The sequence below is a fragment of the Vicia villosa genome, linkage group LG7 (genome assembly GCF_029867415.1).
Source record: "Vicia villosa cultivar HV-30 ecotype Madison, WI linkage group LG7, Vvil1.0, whole genome shotgun sequence".
NCBI lineage: Eukaryota > Viridiplantae > Streptophyta > Magnoliopsida > Fabales > Fabaceae > Vicia > Vicia villosa.
The window spans coordinates 99810045-99828225 of record NC_081186.1 but is presented as its reverse complement, the minus strand read 5'-3'; the positions used below and the strand labels follow the sequence as shown (position 1 = coordinate 99828225).

Below are 18181 nucleotides of genomic sequence, written 5' to 3'. Positions count from 1 at the left end.
CATTCAAACATCCACAATTATTTTGCATATTTAAATCATTTTATAGTGTGAAAATCTCTATCATAGATTTCATAACATGGGCCCGCCCCAAGTATAGTGTGCCCCATATATTTAAATTTTAAATCTTTGAAATCATTCTTGAAACAAGACAAGCTATGTAGATCCTATCCAAAAAAAGGTGATTGGTCTAGTTAAAGCTGGAAGGCATCTTTGTGTTGGGTACAGTACAGTATCCATATTTAGTATTAAATATATAACTCATTTGTTTTCATCTTAAGGCATAGTTCTCACAAGTTTTCTTTGGATGGAACATGTATGGGAAACGTGGCTTTCTTCTTTGGTAATGAGACACACACGAGTTTCATTATTCTATTCTCTACTATATTCATATATCATTAATTTCTACATATAATATGATTTTTTTCTTCTTTCTTTTACATGTTATAGGAAATGGATGATCACTCATTGGATTTTAATAATGCCAATTCTTCAATTCATGACAACTTGATCAAGAATAGCAATAGCTCAAATTCTCTCATTTCTTCACAACAAACACCATCTCAATACCTTCTCTCTTTTGAAAACTCATCTTTGGAACCTTCTCCTAATAATAGTGCCATTGTTTCATGTTCTTCCATCATGGACCCTAAAACAATAACATTGAATAACAATGAGAGTGGTGAGTTACCAAAAGTAATTAAGAAAACAAACAAGAATCGTAGAAGTTCATCTGGGAGACAAGATCATATCATGGCTGAGAGAAAAAGAAGACAAGTTATTGGTGAGAGGTTCATAGCACTTTCTGCCACCATTCCTGGATTGAAGAAGGTTAGTTCATTTCTTATACCACCTACAATATATCATTGGTAAATCAAGTGTTCAAAAATTTATTTATTATATAAATAATTATGTTATTCTAAAATTTTAATTCCTTTGAATTAATATTACAAATTTTATTTTTGACTTGTATTTGTGAAATACAATGAGAATGATAACAATGTTCATGTGATCACAAGAGAGTACATATGATATGATTAAGTGGAATTAGTGAATGATTCTTCTCAACCCTAAATGTTAGAATATATATATACACATGTTATACATTGTTTTATATGCAAAGCTTAAGAATTAGATAAAGGAATTGAAAAATAGTTTTAAAAGTAATGTTATAGTGTCAAAAAAAGATATAAAAAGTGAAACTCGATTTTAATAAAGATACATTTTCATGCACAAAGACACAAAAAATAAAAGAGGAATGATATTCCTACACCTAGAAGTTACACCTACACCGTATAATTATACGGTTTGGTTTTTTTTATTATTTTTATAATCAATCTTCACTTTTTCCAACACAAAACAACATATGCTTTGGTGTATTTTTTATGGTGTATGTACATGGTGTAGAAATTTTAGTGTAAGCATAGCAATGCTCAAAATAAAAACACCTCATGTTCTGAAAAGGTCGACAGTATCTACTTTCCCTTGCACATTGTTATCATTCTGCTAAATTGCGAAATTGCCATGTGCACATTTCCTTTTTGAATTTTATATATTATGCTTTAAAAATTGAATGATTGATGTAATGATAGCAATCTTCTATATACAAATTATTTTTTTAGAATGTAGTATTTATTAATAAATATAATATATATTTAAATTTTAAGTTTATATTAATTTTTTATAGAATAAATAATTTTTTATGCAACTTTAGCTATATTAATTTGTTTAATATATTTTTCTTAATGTTGTAAATTTACAAGTATCAACAATTAATTTATATTAATACATTATTAGTATATATAAAATAACATTGTTAATAATCAAACCATGAATAAACAACTCTTATCCATTAAGTTCAACTAACAAATATCAATTGAGTATCATCCACTATTTATTAACATTGTTGTATCTTCAAAGTAAAATTGTATAAATTTATACAATTTAAAAAGTATTTGAATCACTTTTTTATTAGTTTTATTATTTCAATTTAAATACATGAACTTCAATAAACAAATGCATCACAAAAAATTAAATTCAAGTCAAATTAATTATGGAGGAAAAATTAATTTTATTTTTAAAAAAATCAAACACAAAATTAATTACACATGTCAAGAATCATTTTTGTTCTCCAAACTGAAATTAAAAATACACTACATTTTTAATTCCTACCACTTAAAATTATTAAAAATATTATCAACTTTTAAAAATTTAAATTATATAATATTAAACCACATAAAAAAAATATGAAATCCATTAATATTTAATGATTTTTTAGTAAATAAATTAATCAATATAATTTATAATAAAAAATCTAATATATGTAATTTTTTTATAAAATTATTATCATGAATTAAAATATGAGGCAGAGTAAATATTAAGATATTCTTACTTATATTTGTTTATTTAAGTGGATATTTATTTGTGTCTATTTGACATTTTTTACCATATTTTTAGGATTAGTATGAGTTTGATTGTTGTGTGGTCTCTTTACTATATTGTTTCTTTATATATAATTTAAATAATATATGTTTTTTCTTCTTATAGACAGATAAAATGTACATACTTGAACAAGCTATCAATTATGTGAAGCAACTTCAAGAGAAAATAAAAGAGCTGGACAATGAAAACAAAATGAAAAATAAATATTCAGAAACTCAAACTTGCCCAAAAAAGGATGATATTGATGAGGATAAATATTACTCCAATATGAACTACCTAAAGTTAAAGCAAGAGTGATAGATAAGGAAATTATGATTGGAATCCATTGTGAGAAACAAGAGAATATTGTGGTGAAAATAATGGGTTTGCTTCAAAATCTCCATCTATCACTTGCTAGTAGTAGCATATTACCATTTGGAAATTCCACTCTTAAAGTTACAATCATTGCTAAGGTAATTATTATTTTACTTTTTCAATTCAATCAAATTATATTTTGAGAGTGAGTAACAAAATGTTAAAGAAAAACATTGTGTTTCAAACTATTTTGCAGATGAATGATAAGTACTGCATGAACGTGACTGATCTAGTTGAAAACCTAAGGCATCATCTCTCAGAATTACTAGACAATCAGAATAATATTTCTGAGAGGACCACATAGAACCTCCAATATGTTATTGTTTGTGTTGGCTTTGAAGTTTGTTGAAAATTGTGTTTGGTTTTATTTTCCGCAGTGTATTTTGTTGTTACATGTTGTATTATGAACATACTTGATGTACGAGTATGAGAAACTTTTTACTCATGTAATCTCGTATACTATTTTATTATGTTTCAGTACCAGTATTAACAGTTTAAACGTGATAATTCTAGACATATCCAGTTTAGATTGTTACAATTACTGTCATCAAATAAGAGACATCGATAATACTCCAGAGAGGACATAAGCCTTCACCACTATCGTCAATTTTCTCACAAAACAAGATATTTGCATGAATATCAACTACATGCAAGTTCTATCAATTATTTAAACATATCAAACAAGCTTTGTTGTGTGTGATTGTGTTAATCACAAATTTCAAATCTTGAAATATGGCAAATGAGATGTTCCATAAGAGTTTCTTGTCATGCAGAATTCAACATAATCACGAACCGTAGTTTCCCTATACTTTGGAGGATTGTCTTCTGATACTAATTCTTTTATAGGACCATAAAGTTTTGTTGCTGGTTGAAGACTTGTGCTAAAAAGGCTTGCAACAGATATTCTTGGACCAACATAGTTTGACACTACTCTATGCTCAACACTCTTGAATTTGTCATTTGTTATAAGCTGTTTCAACAAATTTGTGAATTAACAAAAGCAAAACCAATATGGTCTAAATTAGTTTCACACTAGCATGCATCAAAATTAATCTCAATGAAAAACTACCTGTAGAAGATCGCCAATGCTGATGATTAAAGCACCGGGTATAGGTGATACATCAATCCAACTATTTTCACGAAGAAGTTGTAGGCCGCCAATATGATCTTGTAGAAGCACGGTGAGAAAATCATTGTCAGTATGTTTGATTGCTCCCAAAGTTAATTCCGGTTGTGGACAGGAAGGATAGTAATGGTAAACAACTGCAAGTCCCTCGTTGCATCCAATATCATTTAAATAGTTTGGATTCAGTCCAAGTGCTTCTGATAATAACTCAAACAATACACTTCCTAGTTTCATAACTTGCTTCGAATATTCCAACATTATATCTCTGCAACCATATGCACAAAAATGCTTTAATCTCAACTATCATCAAATTCAAATGCTAAGATTATCACTAAGGAGATCAATAGCTACGATGCACGGACGCCTCTAGGAGATCAATAGTTTGTCACAGTGTCTCATACGCATCATATTTCAGTGTCTGTGTCGAAGTATGTGCTTCATAGATAGATCTATAGTGCAAGAGCATCAAAATTTAAGATTATATGCAACATATACCTGCAAACTGATGGCAAATCTTCTGGTTTAGGAGAATGAGGAGCCATGAAACAGTGAAAGGTATCCCTCCAACTAGCAGCTGGTGAACTATAAAGATCAATGTTACTATTATAAACCAAAGGTTTCGTAACATCACGCGAGTATAATTCTCTTTTCACCTCAGAATCTTGCTCAAAGAATCTCACAACTCCGTTCTTCATCTCATCCAAAACACTAACTTCTATTCCATGATTAACAATTTGAAAGAAACCCCATGTCTCAGATGCTTCCCTAATTTTCTCAACAACTGCTTTTCTTTTTGTTGGATCTAAATGAATATCAACAAGATCAATAGAAGGAACAGCAAGTTTGGTGGTACTTGAAGATGAATAAGTTGAATCTTTATCAAAGTCATGATGGAATATGCGAGGGATCGTTGTGATACAAGCATCAACAAGTCCTTTAACACCGTCTTTTGTTTCATCAAAAGCTTTCAGCTCACTCGCTCTATCATACTCAAGTTTTGTTGCCATTGAAATTTCACTGGTTTTAGAGATTTTTATTTTTGTCTGTAATTTTTCAAGACATGTCTTTATATATATGCAACAAGTGGGAGTCTTGAAGAGACAAAATTGCATTAATTAAGAAGTTGGAATCAAGCATTTGGGAATCTACAGCTTGGAATTTTGTCATTTTGGATGTAGTTTTTCACATTAATTATTTTCCTAATTCAGAATATACTTAATTGCTGCTGTTTTGGTTCTGTTTAATATTGCAGTGATTATGTCATAGTGTTATTTGTTTTTCTGTGCAGATTCCATGAACTGGATATAAAGATCCATGTGGTTTGTGTTTTGTCCTAATGCAGCTGTTGCTTCATTATTGGCATAACTATATTTATATTTTACCCTAATATTCTATACTTAAGAAGATAAGAACTAACTAATAAAATTAAACATCATTTCATTCATGATAATTCTAATGTCTCAATGAGACTACATTACATAAAGTCCTTAATGGATAATAAATTTAAAAGTCCAAATACTTATAAGTTATAAGAGCCTAACTAAATAACCATACAAATAAAACTTTTAAATAAACTTAAATATATAAATCGACTAAATAACCATACAAATAAAAAATTTAAATAAACTTAAATATATACATCTATAGGAAAATGTAATTCTTGAATGTGCTCCGAAATACTGGATCTCCACGTTGATTTCAGACTCAACCACAGGTAAGTTTTTGACATAGCCAAATAATAGTATTGATTATGATAATACATACATATAAGTTCAATTGTTGAAATTATAACTCAGTTCCTTGATCATCTATGCAAGCAGAAGTTCACAATGCATGAATATAAAATACTCTATCTATAGCTACCTCTCTAGAGTGATTTTTTGAGAGAAAGAAGCTACTATCTCGGCTGCATTATTCTCCTCCTTCCCAAGAGCAATCACGGCTTTCTTCAAGATGGATTCTGTTGGTTGGTGAGAGTTCTCTAGTGCCTTTGAGATGGCTTGCCATTTCTCGCCGTGTTTTGGTCCAGCAGCAACACATCTCTTCAATACATCCTTCTGGTTCTCCTCACTTCCATGCTGCAATTCAAATTTGTAGCGAAGAGCCCAAAAATCACCAATGTCAGGAGCAAGTGTGACAGCCCTATTCAGCAAATTCCTGGCTGTGTCCAGCTTGTTATCAATCCAGAATAATTTTCCCACCACGGCTATAACATGGGGATCACGGTTACAAAACTTTAGGGCATCCATACCCTTGCTTTTTTTTTTGCTTGCGACGAGGAGCCATCTCAATTGATGATGCCCATAGAATGCCAGAATAGGGACACTCCTGCAATGCTTTTGCCATCAAAATATCAGCTTCTTTCTTATACCCATGCTTTAGTTCTGCTCTAACAGCGGCTAGCCAGAGTTGATGGTTTTGAGGATTCTCATCTCGAGCCATTGTAAGAACTGCTCGAGCTTTACCAATCCCGCTCATCTCCTCTTCAAGATTCGAAAGAGAAAGCCAGAGCGGTACCGAATTAGGACAAGCTTTCAGTCCACAATCATACACCTTGTAAGCTTCCATTTTATGAGCATGCTGCTTCTCAGGCTGTTGCTGCTGCCTTGCAGTCTCGGCAAGGCATTCCTCGAGCTGGCCAAGCATTAACCACAATTTATAAAATGAAGGGAATTGGTTCAGTCCTTCATGTAACAGTTTCCTTTCCTCTTCAACGTTCCCGAGTTGTCTCTCTAGGATAGCTGATTTCATCCAGACTCTCGCTGTACCCACTATTTCTCGCGCTTTAGCCAACAACATTCTAGCTCTTTCGTGTTGGTGATTTTCAAATTCTAGCTAGGTTAAATGCTGCGAGCCATATTTCCTCCGAATCGGTTAATATTTCTCTTGCCTTAATGAGAATCTTGTTAGCATTGTCATAAGTTTCCCTCCTAGCAAGCTGAAGCCAGTACTCGACATGCAATGGACAATATTCCACAGCTCTATATAGCAAAGTTACAGCATCTTGTTGATCATTTGCAAGGTTCACAAGAGCTGACCAGAGCGTAACTGAATCGGGATTATGTTCGAGACCCCGAGTAATCACAGCCTTTGCATTAAGGGGATCTGCCAGCCTACAAGCCTCGAGCCAAATACGTTCATTGTTGGGACATTCTTGACACCCCTTCTGTATCAACTGCCTAGCAGCCAGAAGGTTGCCTGCCGACTCCTCCCACCTCGCAGCAGCAGCCCAAGAAGGAGCATCTTTCGGATTTGTCTGAAGAGTTATCATCAGCTCCTGCACCAACCTATCCTTGACAAGAAGGAGGCGAGCCGGCGGTTCAGTGCCACCATAAAAGGGAACATGTAGGGTTAGGGTTGAGTAATTTCCAACGCCTAGGTTAGAGATCAAGACAGAATCATTATCACCAATAGTTAAAACTTCTTCACACTCTTTCTTATGGAACCATCCAATTCTACATGCAATTTTCACCGATATCATTAAAAGCATTATACCTCCTAGTGATACTTCATCACTATTTTTATGATGGATAAGTTTCATCAACATGGACAGTTTATTTCCTATTTGCGGAGTTTCACCAATGACGAGTGCATGATCAATCTCTCGAGAGAGGAAGAAGCATAAGTTAAAAAATTCAATAGGGTCGCTTTGGTTGCCTGGTTCAAAATGTGAGGCCAAACGATTAATGGAAATCTATTCAAATGAACTCAAGATAGTTTCCAGAAAAAATATTCTTCCTCAAAATGCTAACACGTGACATAACCACATAAAGGAAGTCTTTTTAGGATCATTCTTCAAAATAGACAGAGCAACTAGACATTTACTACGAGAAAACCTTGCTCCAACTATATATATATATATATATATATATATATATATATATATATATATATATATATATATATATATATATATATATATATATATATATATATATATATCGCTTACATGAGATTTAAAGTATACATATTTTCTTCATATTTTACTGAACCTTCTTTTCTTGAACTCGATTAGTGACTTGTGTGTTGGAGTGTTAATTTTATACGACCACTCATATGTTGCCTCTCCAGAGATTTGCACAATTGTATCAGAAGTCCACCACCTTAATCCATCTGCAATTCTTAATCTAGAATGGGACAGTGGTGTCGTTTATGGAAATCAACATCTAACTCTTGTGAAATTCAACAATAAAATCTCGTTTAGTTCTAAATCGAAATCTTCAAAGAATTCTTTCAAATCATCGAACTAGTATCTTCTCCAATCTATGTTGTTGGTTAGGTTAGAACCTCAGACACAGAACTCCCCCTTATCGACGATGCAGAACGAGAAACGAAAAAAGCAACAAACTGATGTTAAGGTTTCGAGAACATAAGAAGATATGTGAAATCTTTAATGCAACATTCTTAATGGTCGTAACCACTGCCATAATGAAGCATATGGTATCAAACCTTATGGTTGGCAACAAAAGCTCTTGGGGTTCGATACACTTCAGAGCATTCATGTAGTTAGAGTTATGAAGTTGATGACAATTTATCAAGTGTACTTAACGCATTGAAGTATTAAATTTATAATTTTGTATCCATAAGAATTATTTTATTTTAGTAAAGTGATTCAAGTGCTATAATAAGTAAAATGGGGGATTTTCAGTTTTTTTAGATAAATTAAAAGCGTAAATAAAATTGATGCAAAAATTGATCAGATTAACGATGATGAGGTTTTATTTGAATCCTCTAATTAGCATGGTTGATGATTGTGTTTATTCGTCTAAAATTGATTTCATTGAGTTACGACGAATTAACAAGGCCGTTATACCCAAATCCTTGGTGTATAACTTCCTAATTTAAGTTACAACTCCCTAATCCCTTAGATCAGTTGGATAGCCAATGACAAACACCTATTGTTGTTGAGTTATCACTTCAATATGGTAAACACTTATTCACATACAATTGACATCAAACAAATGAATTTGCAAGACTTATAAAATTTATCACATTTTATTGGAAAACACGCTTTTGAGGTCTTTCACAGGTTGTAACTTAGCATATGTCAAGGAGGACTATATTTTGCCAGTAGGTTTAACTTCTCATAGTTAAGTACTTGCAACCTTATTATTTTTAAACCATCCTTACATGTCATTAGTTAGAGCCTTTAAAAAGCGCTCTAGAATAGAACGTCTGCTAAACTTTCAAAGTCGATTAGGACTCTCTTCACATCTCAATTATCATATTTTACTCTGATGACCATGGGGTCATTGTTGTGGGGGAGGACATCAACATAATCCTTAATGGATAAGGAGATTTTGGACTCCCCTCCTGTCCCTGTGGATTTAGAGATGCTATTAGATGTGATGTTTGTGGTCAACACTTGTCGGGCGTACATCCTCCAATAGGAGGTGGACTCTCCTTCACCAACAAAGCCGCTGGCGATGGTGTTGATGATGGTATCAAGGTTTTTCTTAATCATCTTTGTGGGAAGATGGTGAAAGTAACGATGGTAGTTGTGGCCCAACTTAGTTTTACCGAGGTCCATGGTAGGCACCAATTATACATGTTAAAAAGTACAAATGTGTGATAACTCTAGTGAGTAAGGGCTATTAGAGGCTTTTATGGTCTTGTGGTGTTAGAGCTAACTCACAAGAGAAAGTGAGAAGCCTTATTTATAATTTGTTTGTGTATTAAGGATTGGATCCCTTCTCAACCCTAAAACTTATGTATTAATAGAGGTTATTGGGTTTGGATTGTAGGTCTCCTAGTAAATAGCAACCATTCCACCTTGGTCGTGAAAACAGATGATTGATTGTCGATTTCCTTAGAGAACATAGTTACCTTCCCCACGACTCTTTCTTCGTACTACTTGGGAGGTTTTTAGACACGTTCCTCTTCACGGACGTACTTGTCATCCAAGAGACGGGCGTCCTCTCAGATGAATTGGCGTCTCAAAGGGGGCACTCAAATCTCCAAATGGGCGACCTATTGGGCATCGCTTGCACTCCACGCCTCCCCTTTCAGAGCCTCATGAGAATATACTAATACAAAAATTAGTTTAATAACTCAATTTCTTACTCAAAATCATCCAATCGTTTTAGTCTTGTTGAGACCCCACAAATAAATACCACACACATGCTATGTTAATTCTGGACATCATTGACATGTTACATGAAAATAAACAATTTAAAGTTACTCACACTTTACGAAAAGATAATCAATGTATTGATATCATGGTAAATTTCGACGTCTTTTCTAGCACCGATTACTTATTGATATGATTTTTTTTATCGTGCTCAACCACGTCTCGCAAGCAATGTTGCAAACACTAGAAGTTTTCTTTTTCTTTTATTTCCTTTTTTACTTTAGCACTTAACTTAAGAAAAAAAAACTATACCTATAAGTTAATAACTAGTTATAATTTCTTGAAATCTATAATACATTCTTTCAACAATTTGTTTAAAGTTTGTTATACAAGTACAAAACGCATTTAAAATCCCACCTACAAATTTACATTTTCCCCGCAACATAAGCATGTGATGGTAAATCACAATTTGACCACGAGAAAAATCCTTTACCAGAAAAACACTAGAAAACAAAAATGAAAAAGAAAGTTTGAAAATAGAAAAAAAGAAAACAAAAATGAAAAAGAAAGTTTAAAAAAAGAAAAAAGAAAACAAAAATGAAAATAGAAATGAACGTGTAATGCAAGCTTCTTCTTAAACCACTCTCAAATCTCAATTTCTCAAATTCATTCAAACACAAAGGTAAGAAAATCACAATCATCTTCTTCCCATTTTGCATTCCACGCTTTACATTTTTCTCATTTATTGAATCAGTTATTTCTCGTTCTACTATGTTACTGTTTTTGTATATTTTGATTGTAACTTTGGGGTTTCGTGTGAACTTGAAAATCACTCTGAAGTGTGTGATTTAGCTTGTTTGTATTGTTTGTGTTTCAATTTTTCTACTTTCTTAGCATGATTGTGTTTTTTTCTTCAAAAATTCTCTGGCTTTTTGTCACGGAAGCAAAATATGTGTATGATTTAGGTTACTTGAATGCCGAGAAAATGAAGAAAAAATTTTGGGAATGAAGTTGAGTGGGAGAAAGTGTTGGTTTTGATGAGTATGTTGAGCTGAGAATAGGGTCTGGAGAGTAATAGGTGACACACTTCAACGGTTGTTTTCTGCTTTTTTTATTTTATTTTCTTTTTAGAGTTCCAGTTAAGGATGAATCGTTCGGAAATACAAGAGTTTGAATTTAGGTTGAAATATCCTTGACCAGACTTTACTTACCACCCGAATTTAAGTTCAAACGGTTCTGTAGATTTTGTATTTTTTTTGGGTTTTGACACTATCACGAACACACATTTTTTTCAGAGGTGTCAGTGCTACATAGGAGACTAGCGGTTTTTCAATTACTTTAATAAATGGAAATATATTGGTATTGTTCATTTCTTATGACAGAGGTATTGTTAGTTTATAGTAAGTTGAATAACATGAAATATTTGCCTTTTCAAAAAAGTATATAACATGGAATGTTAATCTTATTAATAAGCTTTTCCGTATACTAGTACTTTACCCCGTGCGATGCACGTGTTTAGGCGGGATTTTGGTCTAAAGTTGGCGCCTAAACATGTATTCTGTTTTAATATATTAAAGATAACATGGAATGCTCATCTTATCATGAGCACTTCACCTATGTTAGTTCAGTTCAGCTTTTGTACATGATTAGAAACAGAAATGTGATGCATCTTCATACTTCTCTTACAATGCATGAAGTCCATGCGACGTTTGTTTCTCGGTAAATTTATAAGGAATGCATGATTGAAAGTGGTTGAATATTAAACTTATATATTTCAAATTACACAGATTTTCTGAACATAGTTTTGAGCATCTAATGGCATCATCAGATGAAGAGGGTGAAATTCTGCCAGATTCTGTTGACGATTATTGGTTTGAAAATGATAAGGCAGAATTCGTTTCACTTTTTAGTTTGACATTATTGTGGAGCGTTGACGAGGTCAATTGTGACTCGGAAACAAAAGTGTTTTTACACGGTACTTCAGATAATGGCATCCAGAAAATTCACAAGCAGATTACAGGATGGAGATTTGAACTGTCATGCGAGCAGCCTGAGATTTCAGTTCTTTTGAGGGAGAAATACTGGATAGCTCTTCTAAAACCAAAAAAATGCTTTGAAAATACTATTAGGTCAGTCTTGGTCACAGTTTCTTGGTTGCATTTTGTGAAATGGAATCCAGAGGAATCAAGAATGTTTATTTGGGACAAAGTTTTGAAGGAATTTAGGTGAACATTTTCTTTTATCCTTTGTAGATTTCTTTTATTGGTGTATTCCAATCAAATTCATCAATGAAATGTCTGTTTTGCAGCTCATTTGATATTGCACCTTCTGAGGATGATGTTCTAAGTCATATGACATTGATTACAGAGGCTGCTAATAGAGACACAGAATTAACGAAATCCAAGGTTCATAGTTCTATTTTAATTTTGTACATGTATGTATGTTTGGATTTGCAGTTATATTCATACTCAGAAACATATCATTCAACTTCCTCCTTCACAGTGAGTAGATTTCATTTCCTTTTTTTTCCGTAATTAACATCTATTAGGATTTAGGATTCATGTACAATAGTCTACGCTTTAGAGCCAGTAACTTGTAACTCATCAAAATGGTCTTTCAAGTTGGAATTGGGCCCTCTAATCCGGGAGACTTTGCTTCCACTTCAAAACCCCAGCCATCTTCATTGTCGCCACTTTAGACTTCCTCCATTCAATGCTGCCTCCAGCACGTTCACTACGCCCTTGAGCTACTTTTTGACCAATAATTAGGCTAGCTTAAAAATTGATGAATTAAGTACAAGTTCATTTGAGCTGTCATGTCCCTCTGTTTTTAGTAAAATCAATGGAGTCCCTGAGCCAAGTATAATAGAATTCATGGTAACTGTGGCATTTTTCCTAATTGTTTGTTTATTTTATTGGACAGTATTTGCTTAATTTTATAGGAAAGACATGTTCAAATGAAGACGTCGATGAGGTTAGCATTATTCTCTTTTCCTTTTTACTATGTAATATTTCATGTTCTTCTTATTCATTATCTAGTTGGTTATATAGCAGGATGATCACACGACAAAGAAATTAAAGTTTATAGTTGAATCAGAAGAGGAGGAGGAGGAGGAGGATGACAAATCTGAAGGTGAAGGCGAACTCAATGTAAATGGAGAGCAAAGTATCGGATACGATACTGTTTGTGCAATTTGTGATAATGGTGGTGAAATACTTCCGTATGTAATCACCATACTAGTCTCTTACTATAAAGACTTACTATTTTCCTTTACTTGCCGTCTTTTATTGAGAAGTAAATCATCTTTCTCTTCTCTTTTTTACTTAACTGCTTGCTTTTTGTTTTAATGATTCAGTTGTGAAGGAAGGTGTCTGAGATCCTTCCATGCAACTATAGAGGATGGTAGAGATACATTATGCGAATCTCTTGGCTACACTAGTACTCAAGTTAACGTAAGTTGTGTCTCCCGTCTTTACTATAATTTTTAATAAATTTCCAAACTCACAGTTAGCATTATTTTCCTTTGATTCCAAGTGCGTTTAATAAAACCAAATCTCAACTTTGCAGGCCTTTCCAAACTTCTATTGTGAAAATTGTAGATATAAGAAGCATCAATGCTTTGCATGTGGCAGACTGGGTTCATCTGATGAATCATCTAATCCAGAGGTACATTTCAGATAAAGCTTAGCTTTCTCATACAATGCATCTGGCTTTTCTCATCCTTCGTAAAATTTCATATGAAATATTTCGAAGGATAATATTGTTGGTGTCCAGAAGAGGTTCTTTATTATTCTATACATTAATCCGGGTGTTAAATATGTATAGAAACTTTTGTTTTATTTGATTTCTGGCCTTTTGGTTTTGGACTTTAATCCAAAACTCCTCATTTTATTTAGCATGCCATTATTCTAACCATAACTAACTGCTGCGTAATTAAATTCTTGACCTTTTCATTTAATGATGTAAGTAAATTTAAATATAGCCAATTATTGATGGTATAATCAAACCTTTTTTTATGTTTCTTAGGTATTTCCTTGTGTTACTGCAAATTGTGGTCACTATTACCATCCTGATTGTGTTGCAAGACTACTCAACCCTGGAATTGACGCTAAACAAGAGGGAATGAGACAGAAAATTGCCATCGAAAAAACATTTGTCTGTCCTCTTCATATATGTTCTCTATGTAGAAAAGGTGAAAATAGGAATGTTCATGATTTGCAATTTGCGATGTGCAGACGCTGCCCCAAGGCTTACCACAGGAAATGCCTACCCAAGTAGGTTTTTCTTGTTTTTATGTCTTGAAATTTTTTCTTTTGTTTGCAGATATTCACTTCAAAAACCTTCAGCAATTTTATGTTCCTGTGTTGAATACCTTTCTATTTCTATATCTCTTGTTTGTCCATCGTGCATACTATGTCTCATTATCTCTAATTCTATACTTGCTTCAGGGAAATTTCCTTCGTATTTGATTATTATATGGGCTTTGAGCAAAGGGCTTGGGACAATCTCCTTGACAAACGAATTTTGATGTATTGCTTGTAAGTTGTTAGTATTTAGTAATTGGATATTAAAATGTGATTTGATGCATTGTCCTCAAAGTAGTCACATGGCTTATGAGGCCTTACATTGTTATTTACATCTGATTGTTGTTTAGGAATCATGAGATAGTTCCGGAACTAGGAACTCCGGCTAGAAACCATCTGATATTTCCAGATAAGGATATCGAAAGGAAGAAAATCAGTTTCAAATTATTAAACAAAGAGAAGGTTGCTATAACATCAAAGAAAAGTTTTGAAGAACTTCTTCTCAATAAGTCATTGGCGCAAAAACTAACTTTAACGGAAAGGTCTGTCCTTCAAGGTGGAAATTCTTCCAACGCTATGGAGAAAATATACTCTAAGCCAGATACACATTTGTCATTTGAACAGCCGAAAAAATATTTGAAGGTTGAAACAATGTCTGCGTCAAATAGGTGCTTACCGAATTTTGATGGCAAAGTGCCTTTGAAAAGTGATAACTTCACTTGTAGTCCAAGGCTGCATGAACCTACATCACAACAGCAAAGATCTGTTGGTAGAATTGAAGAAACAAGCTTGAAGAAGCCTCTGGTTAAAAAAGTCAAAACTTCACTTGAAGCTAGAAAAGCAGATATGGAAAACCGGTATTTTATGTACTATCATATGATTGTTTTTTTAATTGAGTTAATTGAAGGAAACTATTGATTTGTAAACTCACCTGTTTACATTTGGAAATTATGCAAAGCAGAATTTTGGCTTTAATGGAAGAAGCCACCTCTAAATTGAACATGGAAAAATTTAAAAAGGAACAGCAAGTCTCCGATTCAAGTTCAAGTTCATCAGAAACTGTATTTCATAAGAACGTTACTCAAGGAAAAGTTGAAGGTTCTATTAAGGTCTGTATTCTTTATACCACTTCAATAAAGCTGTCAGCATTGATGCCAAGTAGAATCTGAGCAAGTTAAGTCCTAATGGTTAATCATTCATTTTACTCATATAGTAGAATCTCCGACTCTTTTGCAGGCTATTCAAATAGCTTTACAGAAGTTAGATGAAGGATGTAGTATTGAGGAAGCAAAAGCTATTTGTGAGCCAGAAATTGTTCGTCAGCTTTTTATTTGGCAGGTTTAAACAAGTTGTCATAAGTTATTTTTCATAGTTCGTTAGATATAGAGGTGTAATATACATACATTAATGTCATAATCTATATAACTCACTTGCAGAAGCAGCTCAAGGTCTACCTTGCACCTTTTCTTCATGGAATGCGATATACTTCATATGGTCGCCATTTCACTAAAATAGACAAGTTGAAGCAGGTAAATATGTCCTTTTAAAATATAATATTTTCAAGCATTGGTTGTCAATAAGCCGAACTTATATTATATTTATCAGGATTTATGCTTGTATGAGTTGTCTTGATGAAAATGAGAGCTACATAATAGTCAAAACTATTCTATATAGTTACTTTCTTACTATATAAGCTTGATATTGTTCATATTTATCTACACAAGTTTGGTTTGTACATCCCTAAATTAGATGCCTGTATTTTCTTGAATTCTTGCTCATTACTATGGCTAATGTAGAGCTTTCTAATGCAGATTGTTGATAGGCTTCATTGGTATGTGCAAAATGGTGACACGGTATGTTGTGGTACTTCGAAGCCTTGTAAATTCTTGTAACATATTGGAATCAAAACTTTCTAACACTTAATTCTTATGGAACTTCCCACATTGAGAATATTGACCTGAAGGATGACAAATTCTTATATGAATGATTCCTTTCGAAAGTTTCAACTAACTTGCATCCTCAATATTTATGTGGTACCTTTGCCAGGTTTTGGACTTCTGTTGTGGTGCGAATGATTTCAGCTGTCTAATGAAATCAAAGCTTGATCAGACTGGGAAGTCATGTTCATTTAAGAACTATGATTTATTTCAAGCTAAGGTATATTACTTGGATATATCAAATCCATTAACGATGCATACCTATGATCTTGTTTTCTTTTCACACTCCTAATGAATCGTTCTACCTGTAGAATGATTTCAACTTCGAAAAAAGAGATTGGATGACTGTCCAGCCTGAGGAATTGCCAGATGGTTCTCAGCTTGTAAGGCCATAAAGCTTTTGCTTCATTTGGTTTACTTTCATTTCAATACTGTATAGTTAATATGTTTTTCTTTCACTTGACTAGATCATAGGGCTAAATCCTCCTTTTGGGGTCAAGGGTTTTCTTGCTAACAAATTTATTAACAAGGCATTAACGTTTAAGCCGAAACTCCTTATACTTATTGTGCCGAAAATAACAAAAAGGTTAGTATTGTTTCTTTTTCAGTACCAAAAAGAACTACTACCAATTTTTGAATAATTCCACGTTTAAACTAATTTATATTCTGCTTGACAGACTTGACAGAAAGAAAGGTGGATACGATTTAATTTGGGAGGATGAGGAAATATGTTCAGGAAAGGTGAGTTGGTAATGGTAAAATTAGCATGATTTTTATCTAATATTGTGACTAATTCAAGGGCTTATATATGTTCTGCATTTGTGTATTCCTCCAGTCATTTTATCTACCGGGTTCTGTCGATACTCAAAACAAGCAATTGGAAGACTGGAATCTGAAGCCGCCTCCTCTTTACCTTTGGAGTCGCCCTGACTGGACTCGTAGACACATTGAAATTGCTCAAATTCATTGCCACATCAAACATGATGCGTATAATAATAAAGTACAAGAAATGACAAATTATCTCATGGAGGAGAATCTTGATTGTTATATGAATTACCCTGGGTTGCATGCACCTGGTAATTTCTTAAGCATATTTGACGGTGTTCCAGATGATAATGGCATTCCACTAGAGGATGCTCCAACTTGCTTTCCTTGAAGGAGACTATTTTAAGTTTGAGGAAGAAAATTAGAATGGAATGATGAATTATCATCTCATGCATGGTTCTATAGTATAGAAAAGTTAGTAGCATGTAATCCTTCTAAGATCTGAACCAGTAACTAAATTACTTAATATATTTATAGTTCTAACATTGCATGCTATTCAGATTGATCCTTTCGGAGACATGCATAGTTGCATTTCGGAAGTTTGTTTTGTGTTCTTTCGTTTTATTAAAAACAACTCTTCCGATTCTTAATCAATTTTGCATTGTTTGAAATTATAGAGAAATGACAGGTGAACAAGAATCATTAAGGCAAGATAGAGTATCCATGCATGTATATATACATGCACAGAGAAAAAAAAGGCAGTTGTCGTGGGTCCAACATACACAGTTTGAGGTATGGTAGCCATTTGGCGCCAAGGGTTTTGAGCATGAGTCGGGAATGTAATTTCAGATTCATAGTTCTTGGTCTCAGGGCAGGTCTAGTGCCCATGGTCATCCACAAGCATTTGCTCATGCTCCGGCTCCTGAAATATATCATGAGGGTCCATCAAACATATCACTACTACCACTCTATTTCGGAGCATGTAGATCCTCACATGTGTTAAACAATTTGATGAATTCTTGATGAGCTCAAAATATATCTTGAACAAGTTTTCCATCACCATACATTCTATACCTATAAAAATAATTATATTAATCCCATAGTTTTAACAATTGCTGCATTTTCTTAATGATTTATACACTATTGAATCTTTTTCTTTTTGTAGTGTTAAACATTATAAACTTGC

The 18181-nt window shown here is 33.3% G+C and overlaps 2 protein-coding genes and 2 pseudogenes across 4 annotated transcripts; 2 read left to right on the top strand and 2 right to left on the bottom strand.

Moving 5' to 3' along the window:
• The first annotated feature begins 450 nt into the window (after positions 1–450).
• On the top strand, positions 451–3176 carry LOC131619822 (transcription factor bHLH18-like; annotated as a pseudogene).
• A 69-nt stretch (positions 3177–3245) lies between these two features.
• LOC131618012 (1-aminocyclopropane-1-carboxylate oxidase homolog 12-like) lies at positions 3246–4950 on the bottom strand. The gene is made up of 3 exons (XM_058889281.1): positions 4415–4950; positions 3863–4184; positions 3246–3763 (listed from the first exon to the last, which is right to left on the bottom strand). The coding sequence occupies exons 1-3, from the start codon at positions 4924–4926 to the stop codon at positions 3512–3514; spliced, it is 1086 nt and encodes a 361-aa protein (XP_058745264.1). The 5' UTR covers positions 4927–4950; the 3' UTR covers positions 3246–3511.
• A 625-nt stretch (positions 4951–5575) lies between these two features.
• Positions 5576–7558, bottom strand: LOC131618010 (protein STABILIZED1-like; annotated as a pseudogene).
• A 2991-nt stretch (positions 7559–10549) lies between these two features.
• On the top strand, positions 10550–17666 carry LOC131616132 (protein ENHANCED DOWNY MILDEW 2-like). Of its 3 annotated transcripts, none has more exons than XM_058887385.1 (19): positions 10550–10671; positions 11777–12214; positions 12298–12394; positions 12912–12962; positions 13040–13209; positions 13345–13441; positions 13557–13655; positions 14016–14263; positions 14438–14527; positions 14644–15150; positions 15255–15402; positions 15530–15631; positions 15730–15822; positions 16105–16146; positions 16340–16450; positions 16542–16613; positions 16698–16816; positions 16908–16971; positions 17066–17666. In XM_058887385.1, the coding sequence occupies exons 2-19, from the start codon at positions 11805–11807 to the stop codon at positions 17384–17386; spliced, it is 2841 nt and encodes a 946-aa protein (XP_058743368.1). In that variant the 5' UTR covers positions 10550–10671; positions 11777–11804; the 3' UTR covers positions 17387–17666. The 3 variants fall into 3 exon arrangements, with proteins under 3 accessions (XP_058743368.1, XP_058743367.1, XP_058743369.1); XM_058887384.1 differs by lacking the exon at positions 10550–10671 and adding an exon at positions 10746–11067; XM_058887386.1 differs by lacking the exon at positions 10550–10671 and adding an exon at positions 10747–11067 and having other exon boundaries at positions 13043–13209.
• The last annotated feature ends 515 nt before the right edge of the window (positions 17667–18181 follow it).

Excerpts from the sequence above, each read along its gene's own strand:
- LOC131618012 (XM_058889281.1), bottom strand. The coding sequence starts at position 4,926 with ATGGCAACAAAACTTGAGTATGATAGAGCGAGTGAGCTGAAAGCTTTT. Across the intron at positions 4,185-4,414 it reads GATTTGCCATCAGTTTGCAG|AGATATAATGTTGGAATATT; the intron begins GTATATGTTGCA and ends ATATGGTTGCAG. Across the intron at positions 3,764-3,862 it reads GCATTGGCGATCTTCTACAG|CTTATAACAAATGACAAATT; the intron begins GTAGTTTTTCAT and ends TTGTTGAAACAG.
- LOC131616132 (XM_058887385.1), top strand. The coding sequence starts at position 11,805 with ATGGCATCATCAGATGAAGAGGGTGAAATTCTGCCAGATTCTGTTGAC. Across the intron at positions 15,403-15,529 it reads AAGTTGAAGGTTCTATTAAG|GCTATTCAAATAGCTTTACA; the intron begins GTCTGTATTCTT and ends ACTCTTTTGCAG. Across the intron at positions 16,451-16,541 it reads ATGATTTATTTCAAGCTAAG|AATGATTTCAACTTCGAAAA; the intron begins GTATATTACTTG and ends TTCTACCTGTAG.